Source organism: Strix uralensis, chromosome 26 (assembly GCF_047716275.1).
Source record: "Strix uralensis isolate ZFMK-TIS-50842 chromosome 26, bStrUra1, whole genome shotgun sequence".
Classification (NCBI taxonomy): Eukaryota; Metazoa; Chordata; class Aves; order Strigiformes; family Strigidae; genus Strix; species Strix uralensis.
The window spans coordinates 2,701,634-2,725,497 of NC_133997.1; the positions used below are offsets into that span (position 1 = coordinate 2,701,634).

The 23,864-nt window shown below is 41.7% G+C and overlaps 1 protein-coding gene across 2 annotated transcripts in view; it reads left to right on the forward strand.

The window, feature by feature from the left end:
* Nucleotides 1-23,864, forward strand: part of CBL (Cbl proto-oncogene) — a 44,304-nt gene that overhangs the window by 13,586 nt on the left and 6,854 nt on the right. The window contains exons 1-14 of one of the 2 annotated variants that reach the window (XM_074851244.1): nt 1,535-3,545; nt 10,790-10,936; nt 12,272-12,428; nt 13,970-14,091; nt 15,127-15,264; nt 16,060-16,147; nt 16,693-16,824; nt 17,240-17,443; nt 18,947-19,078; nt 20,158-20,535; nt 21,489-21,583; nt 22,105-22,260; nt 22,757-22,860; nt 23,326-23,508. In XM_074851244.1, coding sequence (XP_074707345.1) covers nt 10,827-10,936; nt 12,272-12,428; nt 13,970-14,091; nt 15,127-15,264; nt 16,060-16,147; nt 16,693-16,824; nt 17,240-17,443; nt 18,947-19,078; nt 20,158-20,535; nt 21,489-21,583; nt 22,105-22,260; nt 22,757-22,860; nt 23,326-23,508 — 1,999 coding nt within the window. In that variant the 5' untranslated portion in view covers nt 1,535-3,545; nt 10,790-10,826. Of the gene's footprint in view, nt 1-1,534; nt 3,546-10,789; nt 10,937-12,271; nt 12,429-13,969; nt 14,092-15,126; nt 15,265-16,059; nt 16,148-16,692; nt 16,825-17,239; nt 17,444-18,946; nt 19,079-20,157; nt 20,536-21,488; nt 21,584-22,104; nt 22,261-22,756; nt 22,861-23,325; nt 23,509-23,864 lie in introns of those variants that run through there. The other variant, XM_074851243.1, reaches the window with a different exon arrangement.

The window sequence follows — 23,864 nt, forward strand, 5'->3', positions numbered from 1 at the left end:
AGGGGAAGGAAACTCATGAAGAATGACTTGGGAAAAAAAAAAAAAAGTCGGATTTTATAGAGGAAAAAGTTGGAAAACACTTGTGCGAAGCCATGAACCAGAAAAGCTCTCTGGGGATGGGGGATGTGTGTGTGTTAGTGCTCTAATCTCATATTTTAGAATGCTTGCACACAGTCCTGTCCAGTGAAAAAGAGATAGTATAAAATGTGGAACTTAAATGGTGCATGGTGTGTGTGAGTCCTCTTTCTGTCACTTCCTTCTAATACAGCTAAGACTTTTTTTTTTTTTAACAAAACCCACTAGTGTGAAGTCTACATCTGCATTTAAATTAGAGCATCTTAAAGAAAAGAACAGGCTCCAAAGCTGCCCACAAGAAAGGTTTCCTTGCCAGGCTCCAGCATATGAACACTAACTAACTGCTTATTACCCAAGAAGAAATTCATTATCATTTAAATGTTGTTGGAGAGAGGAGTGTGAATTATTTCTTTTTAATTTGGCTTTAAATTGCTAGTTTAGGTGAGAGTTGTGGAACTTAAGTAACACTCAGCATAATTGGCATAAGCTTGCATTTATTTTAGTTTTCTTTCCGGCAAAAATGTGACCACTGTCTTGAAAATCAATTTATGGACAAATGTAAGATTTCAGATTATTGCATAATAAGGACGTAAGATTTTTATTAATCTTTGCTCTCAGAGCCTGTAAAATTGTAGAGTTTTATGGAAGACTAACTCTGTGAACTTGATGTTGTGGATGGAAGTGCAAGCGTGTTATTTAGTTTGTGATTATCATCATTTGAAATGTGGATAGATTTCTCAATGCTGGCAAAAATGTGTTAGTGCTACTTGACAACCCCTTTGTGTTTCTTGGGTGCTTGGCTTGTGTATTCAGGGCTGAGATACCATGTTTCAGATTTCTGTTGATTTGAAGTAGTCTGCAGTCATGGCCCTCTTAGCCAGAAAATAGGTTGTGTTTTGGTGCGTGAAAGCTCTTCTGAACTATAAGACAGTGTCAAAAAAACCGTGTACCTTGCTTAGAAGGTACTGAATAAATTAGGCCAGCTGCTGCCCAGCGATTTGAAGCAATGCCTTTGGTGGTGTTCTTTGTGAACTTGCTGGCTTTGCCCTGTTTCCATCTCCGGAAGGTGGATCAGATGGCACGCAGTTATGTGCCACCCACGGCTGGCTCAGGTAATGTGACTCGCTGGCTGCCACCCACTTGTAGAAAGGGCTGTAACATTACTATAGAGGATAAATTGGTCATGGTAAGTGAGAATGGTGTGAGGGGAAAAATGGAGATCTGCTGTCAGACTACTCAGCAGGCCAGCTGTGGGCAAGTACTGCCATTTGCTGCAATCTAGAGTCTGAAGCTTGAAAAACAAACGTATGCCAGGGTTGTAGGTTATACTGGAGTACGTACGTTGCAAAGTATCTTGGGTTTAGTATTTTGACAGGATGCGAGTTGGGAATGAAGCAATGGAGCTTACAGACCCTTCTGCCAAGGAATCCCTCGGTGGCGTCGTGATACTCAGGACAGTTTTGAAGGTGGCTGAAGATCAAGCGTGAGATACAAAGTCTTCCTTGATTTGGAAAGACGGCTTTTGTGCTTTGTTTTACCCTTTAACTGTAGCAAGTAGCCCCTGAAATATAAATTTTGACTCCAGTGCAGAGAGCCCAAATACAAGTATAACAAGTAGTGTTGCTCTGAGCAGCAAGTTCTGCTGTGTAGTTCCTTGAATCTGGTAAAATAATTAATCTGTTACCTAGGTGAGAGGTTATCCTTTATCTTGGCAGTCCTCTGAGTAGATGTTGAGCTCTTTAAAAACCATTAATTATATCCAATGAACTTGCTCTTTAAAGTGCTATCTATAATATTTAAATCCAGAAAAATAAGTGGATTTTTAGCTTCTTAACATTGAAAGAAATCTAGCTTGTTAAAAATACAACACTAGCATTTGTGCCTAGAATAGTAAGTCCAGATCCTTTAAAGGTCAGTAGGTTGGTGCTCCTGGTCAGCACACTGGACTGTTGGCCTTTCTGCTTCAGGTCAGTTGCCTCCATTTGCATAACAATATGAGTATGCCAAAGTTTTCTGGTCATTTGTGGCCCACAATATATTTTGTGTGACACTTTAAACTGCCATGCTCTACTCACCGAACTCAAGGTATTTAAGCGTATCTAAGTTGAAAAGTGCCAGGATTCAGAAGGCTGTAAGGAAACATGTATGTTTTGTGTAATATTTCTGTTCATTTCAATATGAAAGTACTGATAAAGGAATTAGCCTATAGAATTTCTTGCTTCTTTAAAGCTACAACTGGTACAATTTAAAAAAAATTAGAACAGAGAGAAATATTGTGTGCAGAGAATGCCTTTCACTAGTTAACTATTGCATTTTTGGCTGTAGACATAATTAGTAAAAAAGGGGGAGGGAGTAGAGGGGAAGCTTCACAGCAGTCGCAACGGTTGTACACAGATTTGTTGCAGATATTAAACAGAGTAAGAGTCTAATGTAGTGGTTGCAGTCATTTCTGGTTTGGCTTTGTGGGGGCCAGCTCAGGTGCAATGCCTTACGAATTTGGCAGTTCAGCTTCCAGATGCAGTTGGAGGTGTGTTCTGGGCATGAGCTGACAGCCTTAGCCAGGCACACTGGCACCCGTGGCATCCACTGATGCAGTGAGAAGCAGTAAGTAGTGCTACCCTGCATGGGGGTTATTCAAGCCTGCTGTTGAGAGTATGTGATGGAACTGGGATTAGACCTAGAATGGACACAAATACCTAATCCTGTGGTTTATGTGTTCCCATTCCCATTTTGCGCTTTTAGTAAGTGAAGTTTTGAAGTTGCAGGACTAACCAGCTGGTTTTATAGCTCTGCAAAGAATGAAACAGTGAAACCTGTAGTTCTTTAAATGGAAAAGTGTGTTTGGAGCCAAACCTTGTATTAACAAGAGGTGATAAACCTGTTTATTTCCTTTTTTCCAAAGGGTACCAGGATGAGCTTGTCTACAAAACCAGTATAGCATTAGCTGATGCTGTAAAATTCTATAGTACAAGCAATTAATTGCTGATTCTAAAATGTCTGGTTTGCTGTGAGTCTGCTAGATTAGTTGTCCTGTGGAAATACTGTAAATGTGACAGAGCAGTGGCCCAGCATAACTTTGTAAGGTGATTGAGCCACTAATAGTTAAATGGAATTTCATTCACTTCCTGTGTTGCAAGTTTTGTTGAAAGTAGTTCCGCTGTTTCTATTTTTAAAAGTGATTACTGTGTGTAGAGGACTCTGAAGCTGTCTCAGAGTTATAAAAGACATCTTGGGATCACCTCAAGCATTTCCACTTACTCCTTTTATGCGTAGGCTGGAGTTTTACGTTAACATGAAGAGCGTGCAGAAAACTTCTTGCTGGTGTGGTAGTAGGATACAGTTGTTCTTTCTGGAACCAGGAGCAGGCACCTATGCTGAAATTGGGTTGAACTGCTCCTGTCTGGTGCATAGTTTGTAACATCTGAAAAATGTGTCATGTGATAACCTCTCACCATTGTGGTTTCTGAAAGGTACGTTTTAGATGTTGGAGACTCCTTAAAAGAGCTTGTTAAAAGAGGCGGTTGTTGGGTTTTTTTAGCTGTTAAATCTATATACCGAATTGTAAGATGTAAAAAAGGAGAAGAAAAAAAAAATAAATTTGGCTGTTTGCAGAGCCCAAGAACTGTGGTTTTGGGGTGTTTCTTTTTTTCTTAAGTACAGGAGCTTGCATTTACCTGTAGTGGATGCTAACCCTGTCACCTAAACATAATCTGGTGGTAAGTGTGTAATTCCAAAGTAACCCCAGAAGCGAGAGGGCAGGAAACTTGTATTTCCTTAGTTATGGTTTCTTGCAGTAGTACTTAGTAAGTGGATACTATTCTGCAATAATGAGCACGTGATAAGGAATTAGAAATTCCCTAATTGTAATTCTAATTTCCAGCACTTGCTCTTTCTGCCCTTCAGCTGTCTCACCTGTAAAATGAGGTAAAAAAACTTTTTTTTTTTTTTTCCCCCTCAGGAAATTTAATATGATCTCATATTCAGAAGAATATAAAAATCTGGAAGGAAGTCTTATCCATCAGTAGGGTTGTTGAGGTGTGGTTTACAGAAAAGCAAGCATTAATTGCTCAACTAGTGAAATAATTATACTGTGCTTGCAGCTCTGCATATCAAACTTACATGGAGAGTCATTGGAGACGTGAAACTGCGATACCACAGAAACTGTTTTGGACTGTGAGTTGTTTTAAAAAAAAAAAATACAAGTTTTCAGCAGTAGTACTGAATAATAGTACAGTGATTTAGAGTGTGTTTTCCCTCAGTTTAACTGAGCCATGGTCTCGTTTCCAAGCCATCAATTTGTAATTCTTTCACTAAATAAACGCACAGTTTCTGAAGAAAGGAAGTGTGGTGCATCTGAGTTGGCCTGGGTGAACGGGTTAGTTGTGCAATTCTGTGAGGACAGAAGCAATTAGAAACCACGTCATCTGTTCTGGGAGCTTTCAGTCAATGAGTTTAGTGCTAAGGTGTCAGATGCTACCACATCCCCTGTAATGCTTTTTCCCTTAATCTTCCGTTAGAATAAATAGGTATACTTTTTAAAAAATGCTTTGAAGTAATTCTTCCAGTGTACTGAGATTGCATTTCTTGTGGAGATGCACTTTTGGGTCATGCCCCAAGAGTGCCTTCTCCTGAGTTTTGAACAATACGGTTTTGCAGTAACTTAGGTCCCCTGATTTCTTGAATCTTCATTGTTGATGTGTGATTTTAGCTGGTTTGGTGCTGATTTTATGAAATAAAGCATTTTCTTGAAAATGTGTTGAAATGAAGTCAGTTGAGTCACGTTCAGCTTAATTTTGTTTTGGGGCCAAGGCGGAGGTGTGGCTGTGTTTGTCTTAGCTTCCCATGAAGAGTCTTTGTTAAACACAGCCTATTCTTAGAGAGGCTGAACGTTACTTGTGAAAACCCAGCGTTCACAAGTGTAACTGAAGTCAGTGAGAGTGCAAATACAAAAATCCTGTTGAAAATTCGGTGGTATGTAAGAAATATGCACAATAACTTCAGAGAAGCGAAGCATTTTGTAGTTGGTTGTCCTGTGTTACGGCTCTTGATTCCTCCGCACAGCCGTGTTTGTAGCATGCTTTCAACAGAACGAGCTTTACAGACGTGACAATCAATGTCAAATTGTGGCATGTGAGCACAACATTGTGACTAAATCAGCCAGTGGAGCAGTCTCTTTGTTGCGTGTGAGGAACAAAATTACACTGTGTCAGTTGGTTAGCTGTGAAGTAGTTGAGAAATACTGTAATAAAATGAAAAAATTCTAGCTGGCAGTGGCAGAAATGGTAGTACTACATTAACATTGCCTTGAGGTGAGAAGGCATTCTAGTCATGAAGCACATTAGGTGCTGTATGACTTTGTAACGTGAATTAATTTAACTAATGGTGTCCACGTAGCTGAAAGAGGCAAGGCTCTCATTAAAACACTCGTCTGCCGTTAATGCTTTTTGCAAGGCTGAGCCTACATGGTGGAAAAACGCTTTTGTCCAGCAAACAGGAAACTGGAAAAGAAAAATCTGTGATAGGTCTGGGGGAGGCAACAGCACCAGAAAACCCAGCTGGGGGCCGGCCCGTGGAGGGGCTGCAGCGAAGAACTGTGCAGCAAATGGAAGTGCCTGCTCGACCTTTTGACTTCCGCTAAGATGCGTGGAGCAAAAACAGTCATGAAGCAGGAAGGAAGTAGCACAACCACAGCAGAGGGGGCACGGAGGAGGGAGGATGAAGGAACATGCCTGTTCAGCTTGCAGAGCCGCCGGCAGGCCTGGCCTGGCCTTGGGGAACCAGCTGATTAATGAGCACTTGGGTAACTGAAGAAACAGTCTTGCTTCATGCTGATTTTTTGTTCCCCAAAATGGTTGCTTGAGACCTGCATCTTTGGAGCCCTGTCAGTGTCAAGGTAGCGCAATTTTCCAGTCAAGTGTAATTGCAGCTAAACAGGCTCCAGTGATGTTTCTTTCTGGGTTATTAAAGAAATAGCTCTCCGTTAACATTGTATGGAAGGGATAATGCCTGCATGCTAGAACTGCAGATGTGTCTTAGTAAAATATTTGCTTCCTGTATAGAGTGGAAAAATATTTGGCTTTGTAAGCTTCCACTTTTACAGTTATTGATTCACTATCTAACAATACCAAGCTGCATACTTCGCACACATGTGTGAAAGCACTCACAGGAACACGACATCCCACCTGAACTGTAGCTGTTGCTCTGTCTCTGGATGTAACCACCAAAGAGAAACGTCCTGTGGTTCTTTGAAGCTGGTACAGGTGTTGCTCTCAGCTCAGCTGCAAACAGTGAGGAGAGCCAACTGATGTGGCCTGTGGTCCCTGGGTAATGTTTTCAGAAGTGCTGATATGACAAGTGTTTAAATTCCACTGACTGTCAATGGGGTTTAGGTGCCTGAATTAGTGATTCCCAAACTGTGGCTGGCATGCCTCTGGTGCAACTCTCGGTAACAGTATTTGTGTTCGTTCCTGTGTTTAGCTAAAAGTTGGAAAGAGGGCCATCATAGTTTATAAGAAACACAGAAGACTGCTGGAGGTCTATAGCCAAAAGTGTTTGTGAATCTCTGGTCTCAGTCACTTAAGTGTCCTTTGAAAATATTACGCTTTTGCTGGGAGAACACTGGCTTCTGTTTAGTTGAAGCAATGAAGATGAGGACAGTTGCTGATGTAACTAAAAATAAAATACAGTCATAATCACTAAGCTTTGATAAGCTAATAAAAATGTTCACTGTAATTGCAAGCATTTATTTGGTCTGTATTAATTTACAAATGTATAACTTGTTAAAATAAAGGAGTGCACTCTTGAAAAAACTGTTTGTCCTTTTAGCACAGGATTGGTAACTAGTTGCTGTATACAAGCTAGTTACTAACATAAAATATTCTGCAATTTATATTCACTTCCTGTGTTTTTCTGTCACTTACCTGAGATACAGCTGAATATTTCGAAAAAATGATGATAACCTTAAGAATTGAAAACGTTCAGATATTAGAAACTCTTTTGGAAACAGTCCCTCAATGTGTGTCTGTAAAATCATTTGTTTATCCCTCTTCAAGCCTGTAGAAATTCTCTTGCTGAAATGATGTGCTCAGCTGGGCGCGAGCACTTCCTGAAACTCAGCTAAGGGAGCGGGCGCTCGGGCAGAAGTTAACTGTTGCTTTGTTTAAACCATGCACTTGTTCTCTTACCTTCTTATTCGAGGGTCAGAAATGTGTAAGTGTGCTTGCATGATCATACCCAAATTGTCACACTGTCGTGGGCAGCAATAGAAGAGTGTATGCCTGAAATGACTTCCCTTCTGTCTACCAAATATACTTAGATTTTTTTTTTCACAAATAGGACATGATTTTTCAGGTGTCGAGTGCTAGCTTGTGCCATATACCTTAACAGCTTTAGGATTGCTGACTTTGTAGTCACGGAGCATTAATGCATTGCTGTGAGATGCCACTTTGCCTGTGTGAGATTGCACACAAATATTGCATGCTAACCCCTTGAGGAAATTATTCAGAATTTAATTCCTACCAGTTACTTCCATATTAGTGTAACAAAAAGCAATTTTTGCTCAAGCCTCCATTTTTATAAACTTAATAAAAACAAATACTATCTTCTTTTTTGCTTGAGTTTTAGATGGATTAAATGATTCATAATAGCGTGGTGTTTGTGTTTTTTCCTTGCACTGCTATAAACTGTCCTCTTTTCTGTCATTTTATGGAAGTGAGGACTTTCAGAACATGACTTGGGGAACAAGCTCCACAGCTAGAACTGCTGGTTTGCAATTTTTCCTAGTGTTTGTCAACCAGAGATTTTGCAGGGACGTGGTGTGGGAACCTGCCCTCGGGAGGGAGGGAGCTGGGGTGTGAGTGTACAATTAAATCATCTTTTCTGTAGGATTAGCCAGTGGCTGTGCCTCAGAATCTGAACCTTTCCCTGGTAAATGGCAAGTCGTTTATCTGCTGCTGGAAAGAGGAACATGCAATTTTGAATTACTTAACATTATACGGGACAAGGAGGTGGGGAGATAAATAAACAGATGCTTCTGATAAGGTAATGCTTTGTACTACTGCAGCTTCTTCGTGTATCCACACATCTAGGTCCTGAGCCACCGAGCTTCATAAATGTGACTGTGATCCCATAGGAAGCCATTACTTTGCTGTTCTGATACAGCTTAGTTTTTTCTACATGCGGTATCCTGTATAGGTTTTTTTTTAAAGACATGCTCTATAAACCTTTCTAATAGCAGAAGGTGAGGAATTCCAGTAGCACTCCAAAGGTATAACAGAACTGCACAAGCAGGCTGACTGGAAATTGTGATACAGCAGCAGGGCAAGGGGACTTTCTGACAGCCCCTCTCTATGGAGGCCAGTTAACAGACAAAGATGGTGAACAACAAAGCTTTTCAGTCTGTTTATAGAAGCAAACAACCAAATCATATAACTGCTTTAAAATATACAGTTTGAATGTGTAATGCATCCAGTAGAGAGCTGCTGAATAGAGCAGCCTATAGAAGAGCATCTGGGTGGTTTTACTTATGTTAATCTTGAGCACCTGTTGTTATTGGATGTGTATGAAATGACAAAAGCCAGAATCCCTTGCTGTGTAGCTGGCACCTTCTATAAACCCTTTGAGCAGCTTTCATTGCTGAGGCACAAATTAAAATGTAGTTGAATAAATAAGGGTAAGAGAGGAGAACTAGTGTCAAAGAAGATTCATAGTTTTGAGTCCTGTATACCTTCTAGTCTACCCGGACTGTATCATGGCTAAAGGGCTCATGTGCAGCTGAGTAAATGGTAGAATATATGTCAAGTAAAGTAGGTCACCTGCAGTTGAGTTTAGACTCTTAAAAAGTATGACATGAAGCTAGAACACCCAAGCCTAAATGTCCAGAGAATTTTTGCAGAAAGCCTAAAGGCTTCTGCAAAAGCAGCAAAACCTATCTCCTTTAGCTGGAGTCAGTTCTGCAATCAGGCAGATTAACAGGGTAAGTACTTCAGCTAGGAATAGCATGGCTGGAGCAAGTGGTATCTGAAAAATGTCCAAGATTAAGTAATTGGAAACAATCCAACCAGAATACTAGAAATTAGTGAAGGGCTGAAACCCGGGGCGAGTGTAGTTTGCTGCCAAACACAGCTGTCTTCAGGGAGATGCACGCTACGGTAATAGCATCCTTAGTGAGGGAGCTTGGAAAACAAGGCATTAAGAAAATACTGTGTGACTGGGGATGCTTCTAGCCCCTCTCTAAATAGTTCAGTGTTTTGCAGTCCGCAAAATAACTTGTTGCTCAGTGTCATAACTGAGTCTGTGCAGTGCCTTGGTGGTTGATGTAGTCTTCTGACCAGCTCTGGTCAGTTGGGCATAACTTAGAAGTTGTCCTTTCCCACATGATACTAGTTCCTTCTTTTACCTTCAAGCATGTGATGTGGGAGTGAAAAAAAGCCTCTGGCCTAGAAATATCCTTGTCTCTTTTCAGGAACTCCATTTTCCTAGCATCTGGAGAATGTAATGGAGTGGAGGAGAAGAGAGTCATCCTTTATTTGGATAAAGGAATGAGAGAAAGAGGTGCCACTAGTGAATAGATTTTTTTTTTTTTCATCTATGAGTAGAACACGACCTCTCTAGTGTGTAATAATGCTACTGTTTAACTCCTAAGTAGGAATACTGTTACTTTGATATTCCTGTACTGCTCCAGGCACTGATGCTTTAAGGTACCCAAGCTAACTCTATTTCTGCATCGCACAGTTACAGCATAGAGCTTACCTCCTTAATATAGTCACTAAGACTACAAGGAGGGAAAAAGCAGTCCTGGGCTGCAGTTTGTACTGCTGGAATTTGATGCCAATCCAGTGCTACTTTCTTGTGAAGCATGTAACCCAAAATGCTCCTTGTGCTGCTGTGTCCTCTCTGCTGGGCTGAAGTCCTCCTGTCTTCTGTTTCTGGAAATCTTTTGCACGTTGACTAAATCCAAAACAGAGAATATCTTTTCTCTTCTTCTCCAACTTTCCCTCTCCAGTTTAGAAACCCTGAGAGACTAGAGCACTCCTGATACACGAATGTTATCAGGTAGAGAAGGTACTTGGGCTACTAATTTGTAATGCAAGTTGGATAATTACTCAACACAATATGGTTGAGCACCTTGACCATCAAGCTTTTGCATGTAAGTTATGACCATTTTAGAAAAAACGTGCAGGTGTTTTGACCTTCCCTTGGGAGCTGGGCCTGGTATTATTGGCTAGACGATCTCTGAGTGAATCTGCTGTGTTGGGACCCTCTGGAGACTTGGAAAGACATTCAGCTTACATGGTCTAGGGCCGTTGTAGTTTTATGTGCTCTCTTAAGGACTTTTCAGACCCAAGAGCAAAGGAGTCTGATGAGGTTTTGGCTCTGGTTATGCTGTTACTTAATAGGTAAGGTCGGAATATTGGTTTTGGACATTTTCTGGGGATGTATTTCCTTGGGGGGGGGTTGCCTTGGAAAGAACCTGCCCACCTCAAAGAGATTATGCAAAGTTAGTCATGTGGAAGATGTCTTGACCTTGCTGATAAGTACCGTGCGATGGATGTGTTCTGAATGCTGGGTAAAGCTTGAAAGGTGGTCCCAAATAAGAGTTTTCTAGGCTGGGATACTTCTTGAATTGCAATAGGTACGATTTCTGTTTTGTTCAGAGTGCTAAACCACATCTGTCTTTTCTAAAAGAAACTTTTGGTTTTGTGGTCCTTTGTAGGCGTAACCTGACAAAGTTGTCCCTGATATTCAGCCATATGCTGGCAGAACTCAAAGGTATTTTCCCAAATGGCCTTTTCCAAGGAGACACGTTCCGGATCACCAAGGCAGATGCTGCAGAATTTTGGAGAAAGGCTTTTGGTGAAAAGTAAGTTTCTAACTATGCTTCAAACCAGAGATGAGGGAACAAATTGCACACAGCACTGTATTTTTTAAAATTCTGTTTTGCAGTTCAGAAAGGTCTTTGTCAGGTTAAAAATGAATGAGGGGAGAGACCTACTAGTCATTTGGTCCACTCTCTGGGGTGAGATGCAGGGTTGTTCCTACACTGTATTTCCCAGTTCTTTGTCCTGTCTCGTTTTAAATGTGTCAAGTGATGGGTCTTTCCCCACTTTCCCTTGGAGACTCTTGTACTGTCACAGAGTTTCCCTTGATTATTCGGCTTAAATTTTCCTCTACTTAATTCCTTAATTTGTATGTAAGCTCCACAAACTGTGCAAAATAATCTGCTTTCCTCTTCCAGAGGTTAGCATGCCCCCAATATTAGTTGTCCTTTAGCTAAGCTATTATATTAAATTATTTTAATTTTCCTTCCAATTAGTCTTTCCAATCACTTAAGTCACCTTTCTTCTGGCTTCTCTGAACTTTTGTCAATTTGCCTAATGGCTTTGTTAAGATAGAATGAAGGAGAAAGTGAAGTGCAATGTATATTTGCGTGCAAACTGTTGAAACATCAGTTTTAATTTTTGTATCTAATAAAACACTGACTAAATGAACTGCAGAGGTGTCCGTAGCAAGGTTTGAGGATTAGAGTTAATGGAATTGGGTACTGCTTTCTAACTAAGGTACTTCACATAAAAAGTTTAATTAGTAGCTGTCAGAACAAAAAGCAATAATATATTTACTCATGAATAACACGGTTGTCTGAAGCTGGGCATGTTCTTTCTATGTTTCTGTTCCACTCGGTATTTTAAAAGAAGGAAAATACTCCTTTAAACAGGAGCCTCTGTTTTGGCTTCTGATTATCTTACTTCTCCAGTTAATCCTTCTTTAGAGAATTGTTTGCAGCTTTTTTTTAACTATCTAGACCTGTACTAAAAGACTTATTGTTAACTCCTTCTCTACCAGCTGCGACATTATGAAATTCTTTTCAAGCGATGGTGTTGTATACAGCCCAGGGTACATACAAGCTTTGACATGATAAGGCTGCAGAAAAAGGGAAAGGAGAAAGCAGAGCTGGACTTCAGATTCCAAAATTTTGCATATGCAGAGAAAATTGTCTGAAGTTCATTTGACTGCTAATTTCCTGCAATACCAAGAAATCCTGTCCTTGCATAACATGAATAAATCTCTTGTGGCTAATTTTGATTTTCCTCTCTTCCATTATCGTGAGGTGAATACTCACCCCAAAAAATGTGTAAGGTATGTACATGGTGGTGGTCTTCAGGCATACCACATTTACAGATGGTTTGGTTTTCCCCAGGACTATCGTTCCTTGGAAGAGCTTCCGTCAGGCCTTGCATGAAGTGCATCCAATCAGTTCAGGGCTGGAAGCCATGGCTCTGAAGTCAACGATTGACTTGACGTGCAATGACTACATTTCAGTATTTGAATTTGATATTTTCACACGACTTTTTCAGGTAAGAATTGAGGAACGTGTATCACTTGGAATGTGTCTCGGTGCTTCCGGTTAGACTCTTTTCCCAGGACAAACTATATTTTACACACTAAAATGACATTATTTATTCTGTAAGGGATTTGGTCGTCTTGCCCTTCATCCCATAAACTGCTCTAGTAATACTTAGGACCCTATATTGTGTGTGTGATACTTCTGGTTGTAGAAATAAAAATTGTCTAAATATATACTGCAGCTGTAAGGTACATTCAGTATCCTCTCATGAATCAGTTTTTCCCTTTCAAAGGTCGCTTTTAGACTGACGTTCTGACACAACTTCTGTAAGCCAGGAAATGTGAAGCTTAGTTTATCACTCTGTCTTTCCTTGTCCTTTTCTTTCTTGTCAGATCTATTTTCCGGAGGAGGTGGAGGGCGGGGGGGGGGAGCGGGTGGGGTGGTTGTTCAGGATGGAGCATGAGCGTGGAAATTTGGGCTTCCTAGCTTTTGATCTGACACAGCCAGAATGTTGTGGACATGTCTGTGTTCTGTGCATGAGAAATACCTATATTACTGAAGTGATACTAATAATAGGTAAAATTCTAACCCACAGTCTTTAATAGTGCTAAACTCAAAAACACAGCTTCTGATGGTGCAATTGGCTGTTTACAAGAACAAACACTTACTTCTTTGGCTCTGACTTGCCTTTTCCCATGTGATAGGGTGGGTTGTAATTAAGATATGTCTAGATGAAAAATTCCCATGTTCGGTGTTGCAATGTAGCTGATCTCATTCAGTACTTTTTCCAACTATAGTACATAAAGAGCAAGTTACGAGTTGCTGCAATTTCCAAGAGGTGCAAAGTTCTTAGGGAGAGCTAATATCTTCTTTTAGACAAATTGAGAAATTTGGAAAAATTGGATGAGATTTAGACAGCCAAGCTCTTCTTGGGATTGAGAGCTTTCGAACGATTGTAATGATTTTTTGTGCATCATGTTAAGGAATATTTAACATGTATGTGCTGGTTTATTTGTTCAAATCTTGGACTAGCCAGTAATCTTTGCCACACCCAAGTGAGGTGAGGTGGTTAAGGAACAGTCACAAGCACAGTGAAACTGAGACAGAGAGGGGAGGTCACTTTCCTGAGGCCCTATAGGAAGTGGGAATTAGAGATCAGACTAGTCATGGTTTCTGGTTCTGTGCATAATCTTATTAAACTCCTGTCTTTATCCCTATCTCAGGAATGAGTCATTTTCTCTGCAGAAGCAGTATAAATTGGCAGCTGTTCTTGAGCTGTCTTTTTGTGACCTCAGTGGCTTCTCCCTTAGCGTTTATTAAAGGACTTTTGATTAAGGTCTGGCTTAGGTGATGTTTTTATCACCAGTGAAGGAAACTCAAATGCTAGGGCTGCTGTATGAGAATGTGACTTCTAGTTCCTCTGCTGGCTTCATGGTGGATAAGAAACCTGCTTCTTTAACTGAAGAACTGATCCATTTGATTAAGGAATACTGTATGTGTTGATCCCTTTTAGAAGTGCGTGGTTAATATATTTCTTTGTTGTTTCTATAGCCATGGTCGTCTTTGCTCAGGAACTGGAATAGCCTAGCGGTGACTCATCCTGGTTATATGGCATTCCTAACGTATGATGAGGTGAAAGCCCGGCTTCAGAAATTCATTCACAAACCTGGCAGGTTAGTGCTTGACAGCAGTGGCTTTTGTGATCGTTCTTGCTAACATCTCTGATTACTGCTCTGTCTGAGGAGATTGGTTTTATTTTGCTTTTGTCCTCCTTCCTCGGAAATGTAAACTGTGAAAAACCCTAGCTAGCCCTGTATTTGGAGATTATCCTCCGTGTGGTGATTTTGCTCCTGCCCACTCCCCCAGTTGTCACAACAGCTCCCTCAGGCATGAGCAGAATGCAGAGGCAGACCCTGCCAGAGTGAGCCTAAATGGTGGACTGTTCAGGACCGTGAATAAGGGAATGTATCTATCTGTCCCATTACGTTCTGATGTATATGCATAAAACCAGGGGAGCTGAACGGGTTGCAGCCCCCAGAAGCAGTGTGTACATGTGAAGCCAACTCCAGACAGGCCAAGCACCTGACCAGTATTTGCTCTGGCAGAAAGCAGCGTGGTAGGCAGAGCAGGCTGCAAGGTAATGCTGCAGGCTGAGCACACTTCAGAGGCTGTGGGAGGCAACACGTGCTTCTGGGGGGGCCGTGGACCTGAGCAGTTTTGGGCTACCTAATGTTGTGGGTAGAACTTGGCCCAGTGCAACAGGGCTAACAGATTTCTCTTTATGCAGGAAGGGCCAAGCGTTCATTCCTGGAGGTTGTTACTATGTGGTTAGTTCTGTGCTGGTTTTAAAAATGGAAACCTTGTGTAGTCTGATTGTTGGTTTTGTTGTTTGTTGGGGTTTTTTAAAGTCGATTTGAAACGAATGGTTTTAAGGATGCTAACTTTTCGTGCTCTGGATTCTGGGTTTAATTTCACCTTGGGTTTAATTTCACCTGGAGGCCAGTGCTTGGATGCTTTTCTCACTTCGTATCAGATTGCAGGGTTATCCTTTGATCTTCCTGGGGGTAAATTGAGGAACCATCAGGTTATTCCTACCCGTTTTTATTTGCTGTCTTGATAGAGCCAGACAAAGGCTGCCTACTTGACATTTAATCTTTTCTGTCTGTTTCTGTCCAAACTGAAGTTTCCTTTCCTTTGTGTGTTTTTAGTTATATTTTCCGATTGAGTTGTACACGACTCGGTCAGTGGGCCATTGGCTATGTCACTGCAGATGGGAACATTCTTCAGACAATCCCCCACAACAAACCTCTTTTTCAAGCACTGATTGATGGCTTCAGGGAAGGCTTGTAAGTAACTTTATCAAAATTAAGTTTCTTGCCCTTTTTCACTGTTTGTTTTATAAATCTTAATCCTGTGGTGAGGTCTTAAAGTCAGTTGAATGGGAAAACATACCCTCTGGGTTCATCACACATTATCTACTTCACAGGAGAGGAGGCATGTTGCAGAGGTCAAGCAATCACTGTTGACATCACTGAGCCCCTTTTGGATATCGCTGAGCTCTTCCCTTTTATTTAGACCTTGATTCAGCAAAACAGTTCAATCATGTGAATAGTCCCGTTGATGTCAGTGGAGTAATTCATATGCTTAACTGTTCTGACACTCGAGAATGCTCAGATGGCTGTTTTTTGCACTGGAGAGCTATACTGTCCTTTGCAGCCGCCGACGATAAGTGTGCGTCAGAGTTTGCCTTGTCATAGATTCTTTTCCAGTCGAGTCCTTAATTTGAGCCACTGCAACTGATATTATGGCGCCAGTTTTCTTACTCTGGATATTGCAGTTTCACTATAGGATGATTTAAGATCCTGTTACATCCTGTTTAAAATAAAAATTGCTGCCAGGAGGGAAAACAAGCTTCTTTTTATTTTTAAGAATGACATGTTTGGTTTTTGTCCGATAGTAAAATTCTTCCAAAACTTCTTTTGAGTTCAGAATACCTTGAATTCCCACCCCTCACTTCTCACCCTCATCCTTTCTTTCCTCTACCATCCCCAAAACAAACCTTATATGTGTGTGCGTGTGTGTGTATGCACATGTGTATATGCACATAGAGAGAGATCTTTTTTTTCCCCAACTGCTTACAGTTATTTATTTCCCGATGGCCGGAATCAGAATCCTGACTTGACTGGCTTGTGTGAGCCCACACCTCAGGACCACATTAAAGTTACACAGGTGAGCAGAGTATTCTATGCCATTCTATGCCAAACTTGCTAGCTTTCTTCCTAATTTCTAGCCTCCTTAGCTGTTGATACAATTCTCATATTTGGTATCCCCAAGACTTGTTTTTAAGGCTGATGTATTGTATTTTACAGGAGTTGCAGAAATCTTTGAATTGTAGGGATGGGGAGAAGAGACTGCAAAGGTTAGATAAATGCAGGGCTGACAGATTTTAAGATGATTTTTTTTTTTTAGAATGTTCTGTCAAATATTCATGCTTTTGTGCCATTCAACATGTCCTGAGCCTTGCTTTCCTAGGCTGTCCTTGGGACACCTAAATGAAAATCTGGGATAACTTGAAGTCCACTTTTTTCAGAGCCTGACAGATGTATCTAGTACGTAAAATTATAGTGAAATCTTTGCAGACTTCTGTTCTCCTTTGCACTGTGTTCGGAATTTTTTTTTTCCCCTGCAAATCTTGTGTTGAGTTCCTTGTAGCTATGACTAAGGATGCTTGTTATTGTACAGTTATCAACCATGTCTGTCTGTCTTTCCCCAAGGAACAATATGAATTGTACTGTGAGATGGGCTCCACGTTTCAGCTGTGTAAAATATGTGCTGAAAATGACAAGGATGTGAAGATTGAACCATGTGGCCATCTGATGTGCACGTCCTGTCTCACTGCGTGGCAGGTGAGGCATTGCCTCTTGTTAATCTCCCTGAGTGAAGCTCATTGGTCTTTCACAGGAGCGGTATATTCTCTTCTCAAAACTATTCAGTTTCCTTCAGGTATGGAGATAAGATAGCACAACTGGGGACATAAGCTCATAGTTCAGTAACAGCAGTGCATCAGTACCAGCTTCACCAGCGCGGGGCGAAGCTGATGAGATGCCTGAGCTCTTAAGCTGGGAATAGGCAAGAAGTGCGAGGACTTGCTAAGAAGCTGTGTTTCTACTTCAGAGAGAAAATACTCCATATTTGTAGCCCAGTTTGCCTTTCTGTCTTCCTCTTAGTTGAAAGCAATTTTAAACCTCTTTGTATATTAACTGTGTGTTTAATTTCTGCATCAGAGTGGCTGTGGTAACAGATTTCTTCTCTTCCCTGAAGGAATCAGAAGGCCAGGGTTGTCCATTTTGCCGCTGTGAAATCAAAGGCACGGAGCCAATTGTAGTAGACCCATTCGACCCCAGAGGAGGAGGAGGGTTAGCACGGCAAGGGGCAGAAGGAACTCCCTCACCCAATTATGATGATGATGATGACGACAGAGCTGATGATTCCCTCTTCATGATGAAAGAACTCGCTGGTACCAAAGTAAGCTCACCAGAGCATGTGGTAGTAAATGTGGCAATATGTACAAGGACTGAATGTTCTCCATCAGTTTTCTGTGGTCTTAGTGATTTGTGCATGGGAGGGTTGTCAGGCCTTATAACAGAAAAGGTTTTACTCAGGATGGAAAGCAGGGGTTTAGGTTCAGTTTTGTCAGTTCAGTTCAAACTGTCAGTTCTATTAAGCGGTGTTGATCACACTTTGAAATCTTTGATCTTTTGTGTGTTGTCTTGAAAGAATCCTTAGAAAGGTGAAAAGGCTGGCTTGACCTATTGGAATGTAAGATCTAGGTTTATAACACTTCTCTGCATGCTTAGCAATGCCGCTTTTATTAGCCATAGTTCACCCATATCAGCAAAAATTCATCCATTTTCCCCAGTGATGAATACAGCCAGCCAGACACCGTCTTCACAAGGTCCTGATGACTGGCTGGGTAGAGGGCAGGCTATTTTGCTGAGGAAGTCAATTTGACTGTCATCTTTTTATATGGTGTCTGATAAATTTGTATAATAAAGCTGTGATAACTCTCTGCTATTAGTGCTACTTCCTTCCAGGAGATGTGTACAAGACAGGCGTTCTTTATGGATCCCTGCATGTTTTTTTCTAAAAGCTTGTTGCTGCTCTCGCACATCTGGTGTTTTACTGCATAGGGAAGTGTGTTTGAATTTGGCTAATTTTTAATGGTTGAATTCACTAAAATAAGCTGCCTTTCCTGGTCAGAAAGACTCTCTACACTGGTTTACTTATGGTCGTATTTCTCTTTAGCTTCAACCCTGTAAAATAGTGTACTAAACAGTAAACCTTATTCCTGGAGGTAGTTTTTGTATACGTAGCTTGGGGAAGCAAAGCAGTTTCCTCAGTGTGACATCCTGCCATGGTTTGCAGTAGGCTAGTACTCTGTTGGCATTAGGGAGTTCAAACCTGCCTAAAGCTTTTCAAAGCCTTGCTTGTGAAATAAACTGTATGAAAAACAGAAGAACAGGCACTGTTCTGATCTGTGAAGTGGAAAAACAGCTTTCCAGGGACAAAAATGGAGGGTTTAGTGCACACTAGTGACTGCTGGAACAGCCATGACACTGTAGTCGAGGTAGTTTGCACAGTGGTGCCTGCAGTAAGTAGGTTTTGCAGCACAGTATGCCCTCTAGTGTCGGAAAAAAAAAAAAAGGTTGCTTTTGCTGAGGGCCCAGTAAGGCAGGTTTGGTACTCCTGCAAACCAGTTTGTCTTTTATTGTGCCATTGCTAAGTGTGCATTTTTAGTTGTGTGCCACAGCTAAGACCACTGGTGATCTTCAAGGCTTGCTGCAAGTTGTGCTGTGAAATTGCCTTCGTTTACTGGTGTATGATTGTTACTAATATAGTGACGTAGTAATGTAACACAGCAGCAATATTGAAGCCAGTACAAGTCAGAGAGCGTGAAAGCCTCTCTAGAGAAAAGGAGTTCTTCTGGATTTTGTCATTTGTTGATTTTCCCATTCTTTTCTTTTTCAGGTTGAGCGTCCTCCTTCTCCATTCTCAGTAGCTCCACAGGCCACGCTTCCTCCTGTGCCGCCGCGACTGGATCTCTTGCAGCAGCGAGTGTCCAATCCGCCTGGGGCTTCCAGTCCTGGGACCTCTTCAAAGGTCAAACACCCTGTTTGCCCCTTCAGCTGTGGTTTTGGTGGGGCAGGCAAGAAGAAGAGCATTCTGGTGAACACTGCGTGTTCCCTGTGATATCCCTAAGTACTTTCACACCAGACTTTCTTCTTCCTTTTCTGTAGTCCTGTCAGGCCACTTTCCTTCCATTCCCCACAAAAGCCCAGTCTGTCCTGAAAACAAGTGCTACCCTCTGGAATCCATGCTAGGACAGTCCCTTCTTGCTGTTTAAAGGGCCTGTCTTTTCTACACTTAGGGTGACTGGTGGTCCTCCTGTTGAACTACCAAGTTACTGTTGTTGTTATTACCTATCTTCACTGGTTTTCAGCCTCAGCCACTGCTGCCTGTGCCCTTTGGAGCCGCCTTTATGGACTTTTGTTTTGTTCTAGCTAGCAGGCTAGATGTGGGAAGGTGTCATATTTCTGTCCCAACTTTTCTTCACAAATTCTTCCATCAAGCAATTTTTTCAGATAGAAAACTAAGGAAGGAATGACATATGTGTGACTGGGAGAGATTAACTGGTTTTCTGATGGACTAGCAGAAGGCAGCAGTGTGATCTTGATGGTATTTGGTCATTGGCTGTTGAGACATGGCAGCAATTCTTCAGCTGGTTTGGATGAAGTAATGAAATTATGTTTGAAAATTCAGACAGAAGAAAATATCCATTTCTATGAATATTCAGTGCTGACAGATGAATGTTAACTTGTATAAATAACCCACAATTGAATCTTTTTTATACATGATGGCTATCCCTTGTTTGGAATCCAATCTAATGCTGCTGTAAGCTTTTGGGTTTTTTCTTCAAGAAAAATCTGGGGTGTTTAGTGCCCTAGCTGTAGCTGCATGTAGTTACCGTGCTATCTCTTCAAGCCTGTAGAGAAGGTACCTCTGGAAGGTTAACTTGTGGACACGTGGAGAGTTATCTCCACATCCTTTGAGATAATTTCTTGTAGAAATAGATAAAGCAAAACCCAAAACTCACCCTTCTGCCACCTGCCTCCCTCCTTTTTATTTTTGTGGCTAGACTACCTTTGTTAAGCAATATTTTACATTCTTCTGCTTTCCAGGCTGCACCTGGTACTCTTCACAAGGATAAACCTTTGCCAATCCCACCCACGCTCAGAGATCTCCCGCCACCACCACCTCCGGACAGGCCACATTCCATTGGGACTGAAAGTCGACCGCAGAGACGTCCTCTGCCCTGCACACCAGGAGATTGTCCTTCGAGAGACAAACCACCCCCTGTGCCCTCCAACCGTCAGGCGGATCTGTGGCCATCCAGGCCCATTCCCAAAGCCCCATCTGTAGCTCTTAGCCCTGGTGACCCTTGGGCTGGGAGAGAACTGTCAAACAGGCACTCGCTTCCCTTTTCCTTGCCCTCTCAGATGGACTCCAGGGCTGACAGCCATCGGCTTGGGAGCACGCTCAGCCTGGACAACCCAGTGGTGAGTAGGCCTATCGGAGATGGAGGTAATCTGTGAGGAATTAAATCTTCCAAGGTGTCCTCTTCTCATAGTTTATATCTGACTAGGGCGATCTTGTGCCACGGGAGAGATGGAAGGGAACTGGTGAGTGCTCGGCAAGGGAGAGTAATGGGAGGACTTCTTAGGGAAGGGCTTTTGTGTCTCTTGGGAGCAAGGCTGAAATCCCAGTGTGAGCAGTCATGAGCCACGATTTCATGGTCACTGTTCACCTTTCAATTTTGAAAAACTGAGAAGAATGTTTTGTATTGGGAGCTGGTATGCTGCAAAAGTGTAATTTACTCGTCTCAGTTTTCAGTCCTGTAAAACGTATACACAGTAGCTATGGTTAGTTTAACACAATAAAATCTGAGTTAAATTTGGATCTGTTACTATTGCCAATGTCATGATGTGTAATTTAGTAGTCCAACATATTGTTCTCTAAAAGAAATCCCAGGCAGTTTTGCTTTCTTTGATTCCATTCCTCTAATTTTTCCTTTTAAAACCTCCAGCTTTCTAAAATTGAAAGCAAGTACATTTCTAGCCAGATTGTCTAAGAAAATGACACTTGCCCAGTTGTCGTTCTGTCTCTGTATGTGTGTGCTTGTCTCTATCCTTTTCCTCTTGTCCCACGTTTTGGCCTTTTGGCCTATTTTCAGCTGAATTTGCCAAAGCCATTGGAGTCTCAAAAGGTACAAAATTCCAGCAGTTTTTGTGTAAACGGTCAGTTGACCACAGGAGAAAAACCCTACTTGTGCCCTCACTGAGGGAAAACTGTCATAGAACGACTGGATTTCTAAGGTGTCGGTAAATGCTTTGGAACAAATGAAGATGCTTCATTTCCCCAGAGGATGTGTTGAGTGACTGGCTGACAGCTTTGCAACTGCCCTGCTATATGTAGTGTTTCTGATTCCCAGTTTGGATTTTTTTTCTTTCAGAGCTTGAACAGTGGTCCACCAACAACCCCAGAGTGTGAACACCCCAAGATTAAACCCTCTTCATCTGCCAATGCGATCTATTCCTTAGCTGCCAGGTGTGTTGTTTTCTAGCAAAAGTGCTCTTTTGTAACTTACAGAATAGTAATCATAGGGTGCTCTCCATGCTGATGTCAGGGACAGAATTTGACACTACTCTGTCAGCCTTAGTTTTAATCTCTGACAGAATCAAAATACACAACCTGGAGAAAGTAGATGAAATCAGCATCCCAAAGATCTGTGGGTAGTGCTGGTAGTTACCCTTGGCTGTGGCTATAGGAAACAGGCTACAGTTGCTATTAGCTCTTTTATGAATTCACTTCTGAGTTGGTCTTTGTGTGAAGTAGGTTTTGTATAATGTGTATGATATTGTCAGCTTCCTTTTGCATAATGACTTTGTGCCAGTGTGACCTTGTAGCTGGACTACTGAGAATCCAGAAAGCCAGGTTATTTCTTTAGACAGAATCACTATAAGATGGCTCCTTGTTACTTCTGCTGTGGATTAAAGGCCACTTTGATATTAATTAGATTTGGTGTAAATGTTTTTCTAATGTTTATATCTTGTTTCTTCTGCCTCCAGACCACTGCCTGTACCAAAACTGCCTCCTGGGGAACAGTCTGAAAGCGATGAAGACACTGAATACATGTCACCATCTTCTCTGCCTGTGGTGCCTCCAGGTCCTGCTGTACAAAAACCAGAGATCAAAATGCCTTTGGAAATGACTCAGAGTTTACGGTGAGATTGTGTTTGTATGTACTGTGCTTCCTCCTCACAGCTCTGGGAAAGCATATTTGTTCGCTAGGATGGAGATTTTGCTTGCTCAGTTTGCTGAAATCCCTCAGAGATGTTCAGCAGAATCTAGACTAACGTAGCTTACTGTAAATGAAATGCGACTACGGCTCTTTTGCAGAATCCTTACACAGTATTAAAGGAGTCAGATAACCACTCCCCCCTGTTTCTGCTGGTAACCTTTTGAGAGCAGCAGCAACTGAAATTCAAAATTCTATTAAAAGTTTGGGTTCTGGTGGTATCGATTAAACTCTTTTAAGCTGATATGCTCTGTTGCAATATATACATTTCTAGAGATTTTCTGGAACAAACACTCTTTCACAGAACAGCGGTGACTTCACTTTGAAGCAGGGATCTGTGCAGAATCTCAGTCACAGGGACTAGGTGGTGGTGGTTGACCACTGTCACTTGTCTGAAGGGACATATGTGTTCTCTCCCTCAGAGTTTTAGACTGCGACCAGCAGACGGATGGCTGTACGTATGAAGCAATGTACAACATTCACTCCCAAGCAGCATCCTCTGCTTTCGAGACTGTCAACACTTCTGGTGAGTAGGTGTGCTAAAAAAGCAACTGAGAAACTGGGGTACGGTGAATTGATCCCAGTCGCAGTTGAAACAGCATCTTAGGCTAAACTAAATGTTATTTGCTTTCGCTGTTAAAATAGCTAGAATGTATGTGGAAACGTCTGGGTCTGTGTACCACAGACTGCATGTGGGGATGTTGTTGAGAGGCCTAGTTGGAATGTACTATAAAAATGCTCAACAGTTGTTAAAAAAATTGCTGTTTTGAAGATTATCTTTTTTCCTAGGCAGCAGTTGTCAGCCCACATCTATTATAAGTATTTTTAATCTAATACTACCTTCTGGAAAGAGCTTCCATTGAATGTGGGGTTTTGGCAGCAAAACCTTAGCTGTGTGGCCTGTCAGTGTTTGTGGACTAGAGGGGAACAGAGTCTGCCTTGAGAGAGGCTCTCTTCAGTCCCAGAGCTCAGCATGTGCCTCTTATTCTAGATGAAGGGGATCTGGCAGCAGCCACTGCCAGCAACGGCCCTGAAGAGTCAGAAAATGAGGAAGATGGCTACGATATCCCCAAACCACCGCTACCAGTTGCTATTGCTCGTCGCACACTGTCTGATATCTCCAATGCCACACCTGCCTTCAGCCGAATGTCTTTGGAAAATGACCCTGTAACAGGTTAGAGAACACCCGTACTCTTCATCTTTTAGGGGTACTGATGGCTTGCTATGCATGTTTGAAACTTCTGTCACTTGCTCAAGGTTTTGTATGTAAGCTGTAAAATCAGATTTCAAGGCAGAATTACACAGGTTCTTAGGTTCAGTTTGGTTTGCAACTTGGAATGCACTGCCTTGGTCATTTAATCACTGAGCTAGCAAATAATACTTAAATCACAGTTCGGAAAACCTTTCCTCAGCTTAAAGGATGTTTCTTAAGCCACGGTTCCCTACAGGGCGTGGCATACCTTTTGTACCAGGGCATAAAAGAGAACTGCAGAATGTTACTGCTGATCACTGCTCCAGGTGACGATAAGA